The following is a 14,021-nucleotide window of genomic DNA, read 5'->3' as shown; positions in this document are numbered from 1 at the left end:
TCGGGGGGGCTCCCCCAGATATTTTTTAGAAGCATCACTCCTTTTTAATGCATTTTCAGATGCATATGAGGCGAACGTTCTTGTATTTCAAGTTTTCATAGCAATGAAAATTGAACTAGACAATTCCAGGTACAAGGGCAAAATCCACAATGCGCACAAAAACCTATGACCTTGCTTTGAAATTAACTGCCATCAGAGACGACCAAATACTGTAACCCGATCGTTGAAATCAAACTGCGATATGGCAATTGGAACCACCCTTTTATACAGAAAGAAATTGAAATCATTAATGTATTAATTTATATGCTTTCCGTTTCAGTACATTGACTTAAACTTGAACGTGAACGTTGAATTTCATATGACTGATATATTTATCTTTACCTTAAGACATACTCAGTAGTTCGCTTTGTTCACAGCCGGCGTGTACGGATTTGTCCAGGGACGGGGCTCCAACCGTAACCGAAAGTTGGAGGCACGCAAAGGTGGGGTCTGGGGGGCCTCCCCCAGGAAAAAGTTTGAATTACACCCCCCTCACATGCGGGTTTTCGGCGCGAGCAGGGTGAGTGGTCCGGAACCAGAAAAAAGGGCGCGTGGGCCAGAAAGAATGGCCGTGGGCCAGAAAAAAGCTCAACTATAAAATTGGTTAGTGGCGGGGTGCGCACCCCCCTCCACCCCCCCTTAGGAATGCTATCCCATTGACGTATCCGTTACTGACTACAGACTAATATCGATTACCATTTGCTTGGTTACTGATACGAACTCTCATCCATAATCTCAATTGATTTGTCTGTTAACTGACACACACCTACATAGGATCAACACTACCCAGCCCATCAGTCGGCGCGGGCCTATCAGATGGCCAGCGGGTTGCAGCGGGGCCCATTACAGCGGTCTAAATGTTGAGACGTGACAGTGCCAATGAAGTGCTTTTCACATTTGACACTGGAAATGCTCAGCAATGCTTCGAACTGCGCATCTACGCGGGCATCATGGAGATGCAATTGGATGATGAATTATGTCGACGTATACATGACGTGCATTTCATATTCATTGCTGTACATAAATCTGCCATAATAAGAAGAGACCCCGAACTGTGGAGCGGCGAGTTTGGTGTGGCGCCATCAGAACGATAATGTCTATAAACATGTCATAAATAAATACATCAGAATAGTTTATAGCTATACAGGGCTGTTGTGGCGTCGGCGAAAAACGAAAAACTAGTATGCGCGCGCTTCATGCCAGGTCGCTGCTAGCCCCGTTTACGTTTTGTTGCGTTTTTAGCACGTTCTATATCAAAAACGGTTACGGTAACAATTCTGAAAATAATAACATAAACGGTTGAGGCGCTTCTCATTCAGACTACAAAGTTTGATTTAATAATATGATATATATTAAAAGTGACGTCATCTGAAAGTGGCTACATTGACTCGATTGAAATTATGGTTGCTGAAATATAGACAATATGGCGCGAGCGATCAGCATCGCTACTAAAGTGGATTTGCACCCATCATCTCTATCCTTGAACCGTACTACTTAATAAAGAAGCGGTACGTGACGAATTAGGCCTAGTACCTGTTCTTAAATCGGACCATCACATACTATTGAGAAACCTGCAAAACTACATGGATTTTGAACATGTACGTATATACAACGTTTAAAATTTCAGATAATCAAAAATTGAGAAGACGTGCGGTACGACAGCCGACTAGACTGGTACCCGGTCCCACCTCTCGGCTTAGGCCGGCCACCACTCGGCCCATCGAGTAATCGAGGTGGGAGCGAGTACCAGTCTAGACAGCCGACAGGAAGTTAGGAAGACTGTGCCGAAAACGGGGAGTGTACTGTTCGCTGGACGGATACTTCCGCTTAGGCTATATTTGAGAAAAAATAAATAATATGATTTTACTTTAGAACCGTCGTGGCTAAAAAGTTATTTTATCAGAGCTTACATAGAAATTTCTGTGTTTGCTCTATATTACACTCACACCACACATATCGAATCAAATTTGGGTTGAATGCAGAGCATCAAGAAAACATGGCGTCAGCTCTCAATTGGATTCCAGATTCTCTCTATAATACAACAATAAATGTTGTAGTTACTCATTACACTAGAACTCGTAGAGAACTCAAAACTTTCCCTGAAAATGTGCAGTTTGATGTCTACTATAAAGTGAGTAATTACATGCAAAGTTGTAGATATCCTAGTTAATGACAGTCGGTGTCACTGACAGTGACACTGACACTGTTGCTCGAATGTTATCGTCAGGCTCCCATGCCATGGTTCAGAAAGTTAGTTTTACACTTTTAGTTTTAGTACTTTTACAGCCTGAGGCAGTTTGGCCGTTTTAATAATAAAATTAATAGTAAGTAAACACAAATTGTGTTTAGTGTGTGTTTACTGTCAAAGTCTCAGTGTTTATTTACTCTACCGTAAGGAAGTGACTATAGTCGCGTTCACACGGTCATGGTTTGGCTCGAGCCAAATGGGCTAGATTTGGCTCGGGCCGGTTTGAGTCGGAGCGTTCACACGTACGCAAGTAGGGGGGAGGTAAATACTGTCTGTCAAATTCAAATTCAAATTCAAATAAATTTTATTGCACAAATATCTCACAGATACTTTGGCAGTATGTCGCGAGATGGCGTTGTGTAGGATTTAGAGTGTTTACTTACGTTCCGAGTTCAATTATCAATCTTGAAAACGTGCATCCTGATCAAATTTGTCGAATTTTTATACTGTTTTGGACTTTATTTCGTCGAAGTACACGTTTGACACTCGCAGCATCTACCGCTCAACCGATTCTACCGCTCTACCTCTCGCCGAAAGCTGGTGCTAAAATTTGGCTCAGGCCTAGTCCGACGTTTTCGATGGGACCAAATCTGGCACGGGCCTAATTAGGCTCGGGCCAAAAACGTCCGTGTGAACGCTCGGCTCGAGCCAAATCTGGCACGGGCCTAATTAGGCTCGGGCCAAAAACGTCCGTGTGAACGCGCCTTATATACGCACGGCGGCCGTGTGGGCCAGATTCAATATGGCTATACGCACGGCGGCCGTGTGGCCGACTCAATATGGCTATACGCACTGCGGCCGTGTGGATAAGATTCAATTGGCTATACGTCACTGGCGGCGTATGGAGCCGATCATATGGCTAGGAATGGGTTCGAAGGGGAGAAGGGAGAAGCTGGTGGAGAAGGAGGAAGGCGAGAGGGGAGAAGGTGGTGGAGAAGGCGAGAAATGGGGAAGAAGGTAGTGGTGATGCGGTGGTAGCGAGAATGAGGAAGAGGGGAGAAGAGAGGTGGTGGAGAAGGAGGGGAGAAGGAGTGAAGCGGGGAGAAAGAGAGGCTGGTGCGAGAAGGAGAGGAGGAAAAGGTGTGGGAGAAGGAGGGAGCGGGGGAGGGAAGGAAGGTCGTGGAGGAGGATGGAGAAGCTGGTGGAGAGGAGGCAGGGGAGAAGCGTGTGTGGAGAGAAGGAGGGGGAAGGAGCTGGTGGAGGAGGAGGCGAGAAGAGAGAAGCTGGTGAGAAGGATGAGGGGAGAGGGGAAGGTGGGGCGAGAAGGAGGCGGGAGAAGCTGGTGGAGAGAGGAGGAGGGGGAAGAAGAAGAAGGTGGTTGCGAGGAGGGAAGAAGGGAGAAGTGGGTCGGAGAAGGGAGGAGAAGGGAGAAAGTGGTGGGAAGGAGGGGGAAGGCTGGTGGGAAGGAGGAAGCGAGAAGGGATGCCTGCGTAAAGCGAGCAGGGGGAAAAGGGAGAAAGCGGGAGAGGAGTAGTGGAGGAGCGGGGGAAAGGATGATGGTGGAGGAGACGAGGGGGAGAAGTTGTGGATAGGTAGGAAGCGGGAGAGGGAGAAGGTGGTGGAGAGGAGGAGGGGGAGAAGCTGGTTGGAGAAGGAGGAGAAGAGGGGCAAAGGTGTTGGAGAAGGAGGAGGGAGAGACTGGTGGGGAGAAGGAGGGGGAGAGAGAGAACTGGTGGAAGGGAGGAGTGGGAACGGAGAGGTGGTGGAGGAAGGAGGAGGAGCTGGTAGGAGGAGGAAGGGGAGAGCTGGGAAAGGAGGAGGGATGAAGGAGGGGTGAGAAGAGAGCTGGTGGGAGGAGGGGAGAAGGAGAGAGCTGGTGGAGAGGAGGAAAGGAGAGAGGAGGGGAGAGAGGGCTGGGTGTGATGAGGGGAGAGCGGAGAAGCTGGTTGGGAAGGAGGTAGGGGGAGAAGGGAGAGTGATGGGTGGAGAGGAGGAGGGGAGAGCTGGTTGGAGAAGGAGAGGGGGGAGAAGGGAGAGGTGTTGGAGAAGGCGAGGAGGGGAGAAGCTGTGGAGAAGGATGGGAGAAGAAGAGGAAGGTTGGTGTGAGAGGGGACGCTGGTGGAGAAGGGGAGGGGGAGAAAGGAGAAGGTGGTGGAGGAGGGGAGACAGGCTGGTAGGGAAGGAGGAGGGAGAAGCTGTGTTGAGAGAAGGAGGAAAGGGAAAGGAGGGGTAGAGGGAAGACCTGGGTGGCGCGAGCGACGACGAAACGGAGAAGCTGGTTGGAGAAGGAGGCAGGGGGAGAGGGGAAGAAGGTGGTGAGAAGGAGGAAGGAGAGCTGGTGCGAGATAGGAGGAGGGGACGAAGAGGAGAGGTTGAGTGGAGGAGGGCGGGAGAAGCTGGCGTGGAGGAGGAGGAAGGAGAGAAGGAGGGAGAGTGGGAGCTGGTGGAGAGAGCAGGGGAGAAGAGAGAAGGGGATAAAGGAGGGCGGAGAGGGCGCTGGGTGGAGGAGCGAGGGGTAAGAAAGGAGAAGGTCGGTTGGAGATAGTGAGGATCGGTGAGAGTGGATGGAGGAGGGAGGGGAAGCTGGGGAGAAGCGGGTAAGGGAGGAATGAGGGAGATAAGGGAGCTGTGGCGAGGAGGGAGAAGGGAGAAGTGGGATGAGAAGGAGTGAGGGAGAAGCTGGTCGTTAGTTCCTGCCTTCTTCCCAGCTCTCATCATCACAGCTTCTCCATTCTCGCTCCTCCTTCTCTACAGCTTCTCCTCCTTTCCTTTTCCTTTTTCTCTCTCTTTTTTACTTTCCCCTCATCCATCCACCGCTCCCTTCTCTCCTTCTCCCCTTCCTCATTGTTCCACAGTTCGCCCCTCGCTTCCACCAGCTTCATCCGCTCCTCTTTACCCCTTCTTCTTTCCCTTTCCTTCTCCACAGGCTTTTTCCCTCTCACGCTTCTCCCTTCTCCCCCTCCTCTCACCGTTCCGTTTCTCCCCTCTATCCCATTTATCCTCCCACTCCGTCGCTTCTCCCCTCCTTCTTCCCCCTTTCTTCCTTCTCCAGCTTTCTTCGTATCCCTTCTAATTCCTCACAGCTTCTCCCTCCTCCTTTTCCACCAGTTCTCCCTCCCCCTTCTCGACACCTTTTCTTTCTCTTCCTCCTTCTCCACCAGCTTATCCTTTCTCCTTCTCCCTCCTCGTTCATGCTACCGCTTCTCCTTCTCCTTCCCTCCTCACCAGCTTCTTTCCCCTCCTACCTTTTCCTTACTCACCAGCTTCCTCTCCTTCTCGTACGCTTCTCCCCTCTCACATTCTCCTTCTCTCTCTCTTCTCCACACCTTCTCTTTCTCCGCCTCCTCCTTTCACAGCTTCTCCCCTCTCTTGTCCACACCTTCTTCCCTTCTCCTTCTGCTTCTCCCTCCTCTTCTCCACAGTTATCTCCTTACTCACACTTCCTTTCTTTTCTCTCGTTTCTCCTTCTCTTCTCACCACACTTCCTTCTCCCTTCGCTTCTCCCCAGTTCTCCCCCTCTCTTGCTCCGGCTTATCCTCTCCTTCTTTCCCTGCCTTCTCCCTTCTCCCTTCCTCTTCTCCACCAGCTATCTTCATCCTGCAACTTTCCTTTCTCCTCCGTCACAAGTCCTTACTCCCTCGTTTCCTTTCCTCCTTGCTCCCAGCTTCTCCATCCTCCTACGTTCTCCCTCCTCAGCCCTTACTCCCTCTCCTTTCACCAGCTTCTTCCCTCTTCTCACCATCTTTTTCCCTCCTCTTCTCACAGCTTCTTCCCTCTTTATCACACCTTCTCCCTTCTCCCTCCTCTTTTCTCCAACACTTTCTTTCTTCTCCTTCTCCTGCTCACAGCTTCTCCATTCTCCTTTCCACACTTTCCCTTCCTCCTTCTCCACCAGCTTTCTGCCCTCCTCCTTCTCCACCAGCTTCCCTTCTTCCACTTTCCTCATTCTCTAGCCATATTGAGTCGGCCATATGGCCGCGGTGCGCGATATAGCCATATTTGAATCTTATCCACACGGCGGCCGTGCGTATAGCCATATTGAGTCCGCCACACCGGCCGCCATGCGTATAGCTATATGATGTCGCACACGGGCGCGTGGTATAGCCATATTTATCTTATCACAACGGCCCGTGCGTTAGCCATATTTGAGTCAGCCCCACGGCAGCGCCGTGCTTATAGCCATATTGAATCGGATCCGCACGGCCGCCGTGCGTATAGCCATATTGAGTCCGCCACACGGCCGCCGTGCGTATAGCCATATTGAGTCCGCCACACGGCTCAAAATTAGTCTTAACATTAGTCTTAACACTAGCATTTTCTCGTAGACCGTCGACAGCGCTTTGTTTCCTATTGTTATACGCGTATAGCTATAGCCGGTTGCTCACACGTCTGCTATACGCGTACAGCTATACGAAGTACGTAGGAAACGCACTCATTTTGTCAGGATAGTGATACGCGTTTCGAATTGAGTATAGCTATACGTGGTCGTTCAGAATTTTATCGCGAGTACGTACGAAACTCTGTTTCGTACGCGTACGAACCGTGGATTTTGCTACGTGTGAACGCGCTATATATTGGCAATTCCACGAAAAACGTTCACTCGAGTAAAAACATTAATTGCCCAGTTTCATGTAGATTGCTGTTAAATGAAGTCTAAATTCTCATATTTTAAGTCATGCTGCCTTTCATAACAACGATGCTGGGGCTCACTGAAAACACGATTTAAATATTTTTTTAGCTATATTTGTGTGACGTGCTATTTTATGAATATAAAATTTAGCCAATCATGTTGTAGTATAGTACCATATCTAAGGTTAGTAAGTACTTCATAAGGTAATAAATTCCCTTGAATTGCATGTCATATGAATCGGACTCCTGTTTTCTGACTATACATGAAGGCATAATTCCTTCAGAAAAAAAGTATAATAGCTTGGAACAAAGTGCGCATACTCATGTCCATTGCGCAGAAAGTGTCATGTCCGTTAATTACGCACCATTTTTTAATGAAAGAAAAAGATAGTTGCCTAAATACGTTTACAGTTGTGTTCATGGTCTAGAGGGTTATTTCAAGATTCGAATTAGACAAAAACTGGAAAGATATAGCCATTAAGCTGACATGGTTTTCATGCTTTGTACAGTACACTGATAACCCTTGTCCGTTTTCTGTCATGTCCGTTACGGAAACCAAATGTCCAGTAGCTCGATCTTTCTGGTTATACTTGTTCGAAATTGTCTCAAGTTGGTGTCCAGGATAGAATAATAATGTGTCATATGACGACAGCCAATCATCGTTTGTGCTTCTTAAATGTTTGTTGCAGTTGTACAAGCAGGGACCCCTCTGTCTGCTCGGCATGGAGTTTTGCGAGCTAGATGTGTTCTCTAAAGTTCTCAAAGTCAGTGACAAACGGTAAGATTGATAAAAAGAGTAAAATCATCCTTACTTTAGGTTCTTGCTAGGATTGCAGTTGGATGATAAATGTGTTTTAACTCTAAAAACTCATTAATCTAAAAGCGTTATTGCTCCGAGTTGTGCATAGAGCAACAGGCAATTTTACTCATAACATCAACATACGTGAACGTTTTAGCTTGCCTGTACTTGTGTGCATATTATTGAAACCATGAACAACAGAATGTAATTTTAAACTCACATGCTTCCAATCCATTTCTCATTTATTGATATTAGACGTGATACATAATAGCTTTTATTATGTTAAGCAATCACAATGAATTTTTAGGCATGTAAGAATTTTGGTAATCCAGATAAAATTGGATGTTAGTTACAATGTGTGACTTTATTTATAGGCACCTGCTCCACCATTGCTTCCAAGCCCTGATGGATCAGGGTATAAGGATAGCTGACATTCTTGCAGACTCATACAGCCAGAACTGCTGTGTTGTACATGCGTCCGTTCAAACTGTAAAGGATCGTACAATACAGCTTGGATTTGCATTAGGCATGTACTTAAAGAGATACTATCCCCTAGAATTTTAGAATATATTATAATAGTAAATGCATAAATAATTTAGCACATACCTGCAAATTTCTATAATTACGCATTCACGTTTGTCATAAAACAACATTGAGTTTCGAAATCTTCATTTTTTGGTGCCGACATAACCCGCGATTGTGCTGCCACCTTGTAAAAGTTGCACATTTGCAATTTATTTTGCACGTTACAGACCGAGGTCTAATCATAAAGGTGCAATTATGTTTATAGCTAAATGCTATTTAACTGAACGATATTTATTTTAGGACAAATTCGTCCATATTATAACTAAAACTATGTGTCGTTTATAAGATATTGCAATCCTTCTGCTTTTAAATTAATAAATAAGAAACCCCCTCGGTCTGTAGCCTGCAGCCGAAATGTTGCTTTGCACAACTTTTTCAGTGGATTGCGCTTCCAGTGGCGCCACCGTCGTGGTAAGCAACCGTTTAGCTGTCAGTTTTAAAACGTTAGGTGAATTTGATTAATTGTGAGAGTCTGTATTTTTTATTCTGCTTTGCCACATTGCAGAAGCATTTCTCAGCGAGGCAGGATGGTACTGCGCAAGTGAAAGAGTCATGAGTGCCTGCTTCCAGCTCTGCAAACTCGAAAATAATACCACCAACTGGACAAAGTGCCTCGAGTGTTGCATCAGGTTTATTATGATTACACAATACTCTGCGCAAAATGTTTTTGTCTTGGTCAAGGAACATACAGTAGAGCAGTTATGTGTAGTAGTTGTATAAATGCATTTACTAAGGAGCGAAATGCCAAAAGATGGGTAGAGCTCTGCTCATAGCATTATTGCCATTTAACAGGATGCATTATAGCTGCAATAAACACATTGCCCTTATCTGAGCTTTCGTTATGTTAGGACTAAATGCAATCAATTGTGTAGATTCTCATTAGCATATGGTAGACAAGTCCAAGTGATCAGAACACTGTTTTATTCTCTCACAGGTTGCTGCACTCACGGAATCTTTACTGTAAGTTCACGGAGTCGGACACTTCATATCACGAGTCCCAGTATTATGCGGAGAAGTTGATCAGTGCCGGACATCCGATTAACACATCTAGTCTCTACTGTGAACTCTGCTCGCTCTTCTTCGTTAGAAGCCAATATGACGAGGTGAGAATCGACACTGATGAATTCATTGCTGCTTACATAAGTTACTAAACATAATTACTAACTCGGTCATTTCGTTTATTTCTAGCAGACTAATCTTGAAGAAGTGAATAAAGTAAGACGTGTGTGAAGAAGTAGCGCTTACGTTCAGTGTTAGATGAAGTAAATTCGTGTGTACATGGGTGGTGTATTTTCGAGTATAATATTGTGTTTTTACCAGCTACTCTCTTGGACCAGCTGATATCGCCACCTATCGGCCATAGACATATACATCTCTTACAGAATTTTGAGATGCTTTTATGTTTGCAATTTTGTCACCGACAATATACAATTTACCCATTCTGACATTCTTGTGGTACGATAAAATTTCAGTGTATTACAAATCTTACGATGTGTTCATATCCAATTTTCTATGCTATAACTGCATAAAATCATAGTGTTTTTCGAGTTAGTGTAATCAGTGATATATCCGCTGTGAAGTGAGACTATATTTCGCTATATTTTTTTCGGATTGAGTGTTTCTGAGCAAGAATCTCGCAAATATAGCTTTAAATCATGCTAGCAGGTCTGCATCTGAGATAGAGAGACATGATTGGCATTGATTGTGTAATGATGGGTTAATTAGTCAATGTATCTCTCTTTAGGCGTATAAATGGAGCACGCTAGCCCTGAAGGGTCTGACCTCAGCTCTACCATCTAAGGTCATAGTTGACGTTCTCAGACAGGCGTCGAAGGCATGCGTCGTGAAACGGGAGTTTCGACGCGCAGAGATGCTAATAACGGAGGCTGTGCACGTTGCAAGGTACTGTTGTCATGGCAACCGCCCCAGTGCGATATCGCTGCAATCGATCTCCCCCACAGAGAGTGGGAAATAAAGCTCAAACATTGATCACTTTGACTGCATAAGTATGTGTTAAAATCGAATTACAGAAAAATGTTAACCAGGATGAGATAGAAGAGCTGATTATTATTTCAGAGATGCGTTTGGCTGCCAGCATCCAAAGTACGCTGACACTCTATTGGACTACAGCTTCTATCTTCTCAACGTTGACCAAATCAGTCAGTCGGTTCAAGTGTACCAAGTACGTGGTGTTTCTCGTGAAGAATTCAACTTTCTAAATGCTTACCATTGTGCAATAATGTGATCGTAACTTCTGGCCAATTTATGTCATTTTAATGGGTGCATGGTGAAAAGGTAGCTTCCAGCCTCTATTAATGTAGGCATCGATTGGCAATTTTTAGAATCAAATTGTTGAATGTGTCACTGAAATACGTTCTAGATAATGTATATTTTCCTTATCATGTTGACAAGCGCAAAACCAAAAGGTTTAGCGCTTGCAAAAATAGTGTGAGAATCTACTTGGCGTGTATATGTTCGTTGTGTATTTTCAGACGGCCCTAGATGTAAGACAGTCTGTGTTTGGAGGGAAGAACATCCATGTCGCGATAGCTCATGAGGACCTTGCTTATGCCCTCTATGTTCATGAATATAGCTCAGGTCGCTTCTCTGATGCTAGGTACGTGTGCGCAGGCATGCAGTACCCAGTAATTCTGAATTTTCTCTTAGATAGTTGGCACTAGGGCAAATTTTCACTAGAGACAGTAATAAGGCAATAACACTACTACTACTAATAATAATAATAATGATGATAACAATAATAATAATACAATAGTAATATTTATGATTATAATAACAACAACAGCAACAACATAATTGAACTGGTCTAATTATCGCTTATTTGGTTCAATCTTTGAAGTTTTTCGGCGGTGTTTTGCGATTTCTTACGGAGTTTCGTTGCAGTTGTGAGTTTTTTAATTTCGGGAACACTATTGGTCTGTCTTTTAGGGAGCATGCCGAGAAAGCCATTCAGATTATGAGTCAGATTCTTCCAGAAGATCATTTGCTGATGGCTTCCTCAAAACGTGTAAAAGGTGAGCGGAGGGTCAGGAGATATCGCAAGCCTAATAAAGTGGAACTCTAAAACTAAACCAAGACATAAAACTAGATTTATTCATTATAGACATGCATTTATGCATCATTTATTGAAATAGTTCAAAACCTTCATGAATTCTTTAAGGGTTCAGGCTATTTTCGTTTTTCGTGAATCGATCTTTGTTGATGCACTTTTTCAGCCCTCATTCTAGAGGAGATTGCCATCGACAGTCACCTGAAGGAGAAGGAGGAGCGACTGCTACAGGAGGCGCTAGATCTCCACCTGGTGGCACTGTCGCTTGCTAAGAAGGCATTTGGCGAGGAGAATGTGCAGACGGCCAAACACTATGGCAATCTCGGTAGACTGTACCAGTCTATGCACCAGTACAAGGTGAGCACATTAACAAGGAAGCGGTCGGCATAATCGTATGTTTGATTGTGAAACGGTGCCATCAGGGCAGATTGCTTCAATCCAATTACCATCACGAGGTTAGCGTGGTGGGGTGGTGGCGTACGAAAGCATTTGGCATTATTATTTGTTTCATCGTCCGTTGTTGTTTATTTGTGGTTTGTATGTTTGTTTGTTTTTTGTACCTTTGTCTGAGCACCGCAGCATGGGTGTATGTAACACATTGTACCCTGATTTCCTTTTTCTAGGAGGCACAAGGCATGCACCTGAAAGCCATCGAGATCAAGGAGAAACTGCTTGGAACCGAAGATTACGAGGTGGCGCTCTCCGTTGGCCACTTGGCTTCGCTCTACAATTATGACATGCTATTGCACAGCGATGCAGAACAGCTCTACCTGCGTTCGATATCCATAGGTAAGCACTAGCTTCTCACTCAGCCAGCACCCTCTGTTATCCATTCATTATTGTCTCTGTGGGTCATAATATCTACATAGACATGTAACGTCTGTGTCAGTGGTGACTTCTGTATAGGACAGACAACTGTGTGTAAAGGAGGCATTTTTCCGAAGTGTTCCATATATACTAGTGTAATATCTATACGTATATGTATGTATATATATCCCATCAGGAGTGAATTACAACAAACATTTTTTTATTCACTTCTGATCCCATCTATACAATTTATACGTATACATATGACTGAGACTGATTACAAAGTAATTTCGTCGTAGGTAAGAAGTTGTTTGGCGAGGCATACAGTGGGCTGGAGTATGATTATCGGGGACTGCTGCGGCTGTACAGCACGACAGGCAGGTTTGAGAAGGCGGAGGAGTACAGCTATGTGCTGCACCAGTGGAACCAGCTGCGCGACCGCAGCACCGAGAACGAGGTGCGACTCGACGATATGAAGCGTGTGTGTCCCACTGTAGAAGCCGTCGTACACACATTCTTCAGCATGAGCTCATGATGGCGCCACCGTAGAAGCCGTCGTACACACATTCTTCAGCATGAGCTCATGATGGCGCCACCGTCGAGGCTCATGATGGCGCCACCGTAGAAGCCGTCGTACACACATTCTTCAGCATGAGCTCATGATGGCGCCACCGTAGAAGCCGTCGTACACACATTCTTCAGCATGAGCTCATGATGGCGCCACCGTCGAGGCTCATAATGGCGCCACCGTAGAAGCCGTCGTACACACATTCTTCAGCATGAGCTCAGGATGGCGCCACCGTAGAAGCCCATGGTGGCGCCACCGTAGAAGCCGTTGTACACACATTCTTCAGCATGAGCTCGTGATGGCGCCACCGTCGAGTCTCGTGATGGCGCCACCGTAGAAGCCGTCGTACACACATTCTTCAGCATGAGCTCGTGATGGTGCCACCGTCGAGGCCCATGGTGGCGCCACCGTAGAAGCCGTCGTACACACATTCTTCAGCATGAGTCTGATGCGCCACCGTCGAGGCTCGTGATGGCGCCACCGTCGAGTCTCGTGATGGCGCCACCGTAGAAGCCGTCGTACACACATTCTTCAGCATGAGCTCGTGATGGTGCCACCGTCGAGGCCCATGGTGGCGCCACCGTAGAAGCCGTCGTACACACATTCTTCAGCATGAGCTCGTGATGGCGCCACCGTAGAAGCCGTCGTACACACATTCTTCAGCATGAGCTCGTGATGGCGCCACCGTCGAGGCTCGTGATGGCGCCACCGTAGAAGCCGTCAGACACACATTCTTCAGCATGAGCTCGTGATGGCGCCACCGTAGAAGCCGTCGTACACACATTCTTCAGCATGAGCTCGTGATGGCGCCACCGTAGAAGCCGTCGTACACACATTCTTCAGCATGAGCTCGTGATGGCGCCACCGTAGAAGCCGCGTACACACATTCTTCAGCATGAGCTCGTGATGGCGCCAGTTTGGTACACAAAGGTGCCAGCATGGAGGCCTGTAACAGCTGTGGTTGCTTCACCACCCCTTGTCGCTTATACTTCTTTGTCAGCTATTTGTTTTGGAGGTTTGCCTCTAACGGCATCGCGCGGGACGTGTTAGCTGTAATGAATCATCTGTAATCGCAATGCTCGCGTTTAATGAAATGTGAATGCGAGACGCGCCCGACTCCCGACTGCTGCCTCTCTCAGTCTGCACTGACCATGTTGTTCTAGGCATGATGCTGTTACACAGAGTGTACATGCAAGCTAGGGCCGATGATGGTAGTGCCATTGCTGGTTGCTAATGATGTGCTCATCAGAAGTACGACATTGTCTGTACATTATAGATGTTGTGAAACAAGATAGGAGTGTTACTTTATGGCGGTTTGAGTACCGCATTAATTGAATCT

At 46.2% G+C, this 14,021-nt stretch overlaps 2 protein-coding genes across 4 annotated transcripts in view; one reads left to right on the top strand and one right to left on the bottom strand.

Moving 5' to 3' along the window:
• The window catches only part of LOC106806565 (ribonuclease P/MRP protein subunit POP5-like), an 8,782-nt gene extending 7,045 nt beyond the window's left edge, over window positions 1–1,737 (bottom strand). Inside the window, exon 1 of the mRNA XM_014808557.1 lies at window positions 1,573–1,737. Within this exon, the coding sequence (XP_014664043.1) occupies window positions 1,573–1,592 (20 nt within the window). The 5' untranslated portion in view covers window positions 1,593–1,737. The remainder of the gene's footprint in view (window positions 1–1,572) is intronic.
• Window positions 1,738–2,025: 288 nt separating this feature from the next.
• LOC106806556 (amyloid protein-binding protein 2-like) lies at window positions 2,026–13,556 on the top strand. Of its 3 annotated transcripts, none has more exons than XM_014808541.1 (13): window positions 2,026–2,170; window positions 7,546–7,634; window positions 8,030–8,181; window positions 8,746–8,869; window positions 9,175–9,343; window positions 9,985–10,142; window positions 10,317–10,422; window positions 10,733–10,857; window positions 11,187–11,272; window positions 11,474–11,664; window positions 11,931–12,096; window positions 12,414–12,641; window positions 13,147–13,556. In XM_014808541.1, the coding sequence occupies exons 1-13, from the start codon at window positions 2,036–2,038 to the stop codon at window positions 13,152–13,154; spliced, it is 1,737 nt and encodes a 578-aa protein (XP_014664027.1). In that variant the 5' UTR covers window positions 2,026–2,035; the 3' UTR covers window positions 13,155–13,556. The 3 variants fall into 3 exon arrangements, with proteins under 3 accessions (XP_014664027.1, XP_014664030.1, XP_014664028.1); XM_014808544.1 differs by lacking the exon at window positions 13,147–13,556 and adding an exon at window positions 12,718–12,845; XM_014808542.1 differs by lacking the exon at window positions 13,147–13,556 and having other exon boundaries at window positions 12,414–12,845.
• The last annotated feature ends 465 nt before the right edge of the window (window positions 13,557–14,021 follow it).

This window comes from Priapulus caudatus, unplaced genomic scaffold, assembly GCF_000485595.1.
Source record: "Priapulus caudatus unplaced genomic scaffold, Priapulus_caudatus-5.0.1 Scaffold167, whole genome shotgun sequence".
NCBI lineage: Eukaryota > Metazoa > Priapulida > Priapulimorpha > Priapulimorphida > Priapulidae > Priapulus > Priapulus caudatus.
This window is presented reverse-complemented; position numbering and strand designations above follow the sequence as displayed.